General features: G+C 38.0%; 1 protein-coding gene across 1 annotated transcript; it reads left to right on the top strand.

Moving 5' to 3' along the window:
* The first annotated feature begins 618 nt into the window (after positions 1-618).
* Positions 619-2,170, top strand: LOC118560109 (tight junction-associated protein 1-like). Its single transcript, XM_036130831.1, has 3 exons — positions 619-632; positions 895-1,777; positions 1,986-2,170. The coding sequence occupies exons 2-3, from the start codon at positions 1,282-1,284 to the stop codon at positions 2,168-2,170; spliced, it is 681 nt and encodes a 226-aa protein (XP_035986724.1). The 5' UTR covers positions 619-632; positions 895-1,281.
* The last annotated feature ends 2,516 nt before the right edge of the window (positions 2,171-4,686 follow it).

The following is a 4,686-nucleotide window of genomic DNA, read 5'->3' as shown; positions in this document are numbered from 1 at the left end:
CTTTCATAAAGATAAAGTATCTAAAGTATTTAAAGATACTAATATGTTGTTTTAACCATTTTCTTTTTATTCTTTTAGGGTTTTTAAATGGGAACGTTCTATAAGGTGAGGAAACACTGAGCTAGCAATATATTCCTTGTAATGGATAGCTTATGAAAAATAAGTGGTTTGCGTGTTCTTTCTGTGGGGTTCCTTGTTTGGTTCCTCAGAAGAACTTGAAGTGAAGCACACCTCCCTCAGTCGGGGAAAAGTTACAGAAATCATCTTTTTCTTTAGCCCGACGGCAGCAAAAACGTTTTTGCAAAATTAGGGTTGGTCTGCTTTTCTACATTGAAACGTTTTACAATTTTTTTTTTTTTTTTTTTTTTTTAAATGTGCATTCTGTGTGTTTTAAAAGGGCATTTCTACCACAAAATCCAAGAATGGAACCCTTCCCATGAATACTGCCTCCTCTACAACCCAATTGATGGTAAAATATTTACTAGTGTTTATTGGAGTAATGCTTTTTTTTTTAAAAAAAACAATGATTTTATTCTTCTGTTTTTGCCCCCAAAAAACAGTAAGCGGTCTAACCCAGACAGAAGGCTACAAAGAGATGTGCAATAAGGAAAAGTGTCCCTCTTCAGCACACTGTGACAAAGACATTTATGTGTGAAATGTTTATCTCCCCTTTATTATAACTTTTTTGTTACCAACAAGGCTCAGTATAAAATTAAGCATTGTAAAAATGAAAAATGATTGAACTTTTTGGTGCTTACTGCTGTTTCTTGTTCTTCATTCAATTTTGCACAAATATCCTATTTCTCATCCATACCCCTCCCCCATTTCCGGTCCCCTCCCCCACTTCCGGAATCCATACCCCTCCCCCATTTCCGGTCCCCTCCCCCACTCTAGGAATTCGAAACTGACACAGATTCAATAAATAGGATCTTCTCACCAACATGGCAATCAAAGGCGGGGCTTACCGGTCGATGGTTTCTTCCGCGCAACTCCAAGACAGGCTCAAGATAAAACAACTCCGGTTATTTTTCTGCTTGACGCATGGCGTGACAAGATGATAGCAGACCGGATGTCAACGCTGTTCTGCAACTGTTGCAACTGGAGAGATGTTTTGGGTGATCAAGAAAGTGGTAGCTTTTTAGACCCGCCCTCCTCACAACACCCGATACCGCCCCCCTTCAACGTTAACCACACCCCTTCTCAGTATAAAAAAAAACAACCGGGCAGACCGATCGGAACATCCATGCAACTTCACTGACCAGACTTTTAGCATCTGAAACCATGAACAACTATGTGGTTGAAAGAACTACTCCAACATCACCGCAGCATGGCTCCCCGGACAGCGACAAATTCTTTCCGGGACCGTACCACCCTCCTTTCCCCTCGCCAACCCCTGAATCCTCTTCCAAACTCGACAGCGACAGCGAGAGTCTCCTCACATCGCTGCAGAGGCATACTGTCTACTGGTCCAGACCCCCCGGAGGTGTGAGACTACGGCCCGAGTTCTTATTTTTTTCCAATAAGATTTCCGGACTTCCAGCCAGGCTTCCCGCCATGCCGTCTCTGTCAGAGACCCAGGAGGAAGATTTACAAGCGCTGAATCTTCCACCCACCCCTGAGGTATCCCAGGACTCACAACTTCCCTCGGGCCAAGGAGATCCAGCCTCCCCAGACCCTTCTCAACCCGAGGATACGCTGCTTCCATCCAGCCAAGGAGAGACTGACACCGGCGCCGATGAATACAATGGATGGGAAGCGCTTCGGGTTCATCAAAGCGGTGAAAACAGTGGTGCACCATCTTTTAAGCGCCGCCATCGAAAAGTACACGCGTGATAAATGTTACGGCTGCATTTATGACCGCCCTAGTCAAAGAGAGCATGAATGTTTGGAGCAGCTTGAGGATGGGTTCTTTGAAAGCAATTACTATCGTGTAATGCGAGTGCTTTGTAACGCACGCTTCATCGATGCCGTTCAACGGTTTTTAGTCGCTCACAACATCCACCAAGACAACCACACAGTCAATGCCGTCGTGCAGGCCTATCTGTACGAATTGACGATGGCCAAGGAGTTATTTCATACAATCCTTGACGGGTATGATGAGATGGTTGAAGAAAACTATGAATTAAAAGATCAACTTGAAGCCATCACGCAGTACTGGCAGGGATCTTGAAACCAAAGCATGCATGTTTTCTCATATCTTTCTTTAATATATATTATATGAGTCTTTTCTACAATTAGCTTGTGATATATTAAATGACTATTTACAATGAGTTTGTGATATATTAAAGTAGTGTTTTTTACATTGAGTTTGTGATATATTAAAGTAGTATTTTCTGAAATTAGCTTGTGATATATGAAATGATTGTTGTTTACAATGAGTTTGTGATATAATAAATGCATATTAATAATAAAAAATATATAAAACCCAACCACATTCTTTCTACACTTTTCTTTCAACTAGAAAAAAAAAATCTGTTACAGCCATGGCATGGGAAGTAAAATGGCACCACTCGTCATTCTTGTTTCTAACAGTGTTTTGAAACTCCAAATGGCTAGGAGCACCGTGTATTTGTTATATGTTAAGCAGCAAACTTGCAGGCTGTACCCTGTCTTTCTGAGTTACCACCCTTAGATTTTTCGCCCCACCGGTCAAAATGGTCAAGTGGAAATTACTCACGGGCTGGTGAACAAGAAAACTGAGTTGTAAGTAATCTGCGTCCATCTACCTCTAGTTTTGAGTTTCAAGCTAAATTTGTACCATTCTTGAATTGAAGTTGAAGAGAAATTATTTTTTAAATGGCCCCTGGAAATAGTTTAGGCACTCCTACCTTGGCCCGTTGCCTACTAGGTAATCCCGTGGAGGCTGTGTGGACAACTAAGATAACATCCGCAGGTATTATTATTATCACAACACATGGCAAGGCAAGGCAAATTTATTTATATAGCACAATTCAGTACAAAGACAATGCAAAGTGCTTTACATGATTAAAATATAGCAAAAATAAAACAGAATAAAAGCAAGTAGGAATAAAATGTAGATAGAAAATAGAACAAAAAAAGTGGTGATTCAGTTAACTAGAACAGTTGAAGGCAATCCTAAACAAATGTGTTTCTAATGTTGATTTCAAAAGTCTTCCTGTTGCAAAACATTAGTTAATTAAAATTTAATATAGGCTTATTTTCCTTTCATTACTTGATGTCTGAAAACACTACATATCTTTTTTTCTAATACCGACTACTTTTTATGCAAATATGATAATTTGGTTAGTAGTTCATGAGATATTTTAATATAGCAAATACTTCTAAGTATAAACATGTTGAAGAACTTTTGCAACGGTATATTTCTTTTCTAAAATAAAACTTGGTAGAAACTGTCATGGTTTAGTTTTTAGTCCGGCTTTTTTCCTGTTTTTTTTTTCAGTTCCTCCTCTCACTCAGTTTACCCTCCAGGTTCGTGCGGGTATATTTCTGATTCATTTTTAGTTGAAAACGGCACCCCTCAGGGGAGTTAGTCCAGTACTATTTTCTATTATGATAAACCTGACATAGGAAAATCACTTGTTGCAGATCACGGGGCAATTTTGAAAAGAGGAAGGAATATGTTGTAAAGAAATAGGATGCTATTGATTGTAGTGGAAGATTGGTCTTTGAAATAAGGGATTTAAGTTATCTGTTGAGAAACCTCAATGTTTTTCACGAGAAAGAAAGTCAAATTTAAAGAAAAAAAGAAAGAAAGCGTAAAAGGTTTTAAATTCTTGGGGTTTGATAGTTTGCTTACGTGGAAACTATTCAATACTAAGAAAGTATTGAATATTATGAGGTGTTTAACAGGAGGTGTATGGGGAGCTGATTGTATGGCGTTGAAAAATGTATATATTGCATTAGTTAGATCAGTTCTAGATTACGGTGGTGTTGTTTTTGATTCGGTTCATCATTAAAAAGGTTGGACATAAGGGTTAGGGTTAGTAAAATCGAGGTTGGAGAAATGCCATTAAGTCTTAGAAGGAAACACTTTAGGGCAAATTATTGGTCTCAACTGTCAAAAAGAAACACATCTAACAAAAAGTATACTAATTGAAAGTTGGGAAAATAGTAAAATTAAAAAGGAGGTATTTAGTAAGGGAATTATTCAGATAATTGAGGAGTTAGGAATCAATAATTGAGCCGTTAGTCTAACTACCTTAATGCCGGCTATCTTTGCTATCTTTGATCTTTCTTTGTTAAAAAAGATTAGTTCAAGCAATAACGTGTTAAGTATACAAGCTTATGTGAACACTTTGATACAGAAGAGATATGGGTATTATGTACATGTATTCACGGATAAGTAAAAAAAAAACAGACAATGGAAACACAAGCTGTGCTTTTGACATTCCTAAATTAAAAGTTAAGGTGTTTAAAACTGATTATTTGTCGGTTTATGCAGCATATCATTGGGAAGCATCCATAGTTTCAGCATTCCAGAAACTGTGGAACATGTGCTGTTTGAGTGTATTAAATACTCAAATCAAAGAATGGATCTAAGGAATGGAACAAGAAGGAATCAAACAACTGAACATTACAAATATCTTCTCAAATAAATACGGAAAGATGGTGCTTAAGATCATGTCATCTTATCTACAACAAACTGGACTAAAACGAACGATTTAAGGAAAAGTAACTAAAGATCAAGTAGGCGGTGATAATGCA

This window comes from Fundulus heteroclitus, unplaced genomic scaffold (assembly GCF_011125445.2).
Source record: "Fundulus heteroclitus isolate FHET01 unplaced genomic scaffold, MU-UCD_Fhet_4.1 scaffold_389, whole genome shotgun sequence".
Taxonomy (NCBI): Eukaryota; Metazoa; Chordata; class Actinopteri; order Cyprinodontiformes; family Fundulidae; genus Fundulus; species Fundulus heteroclitus.
The sequence above is the reverse complement of the archived record's forward strand: the minus strand, read 5'-3'. Positions and strand labels throughout refer to the sequence as shown.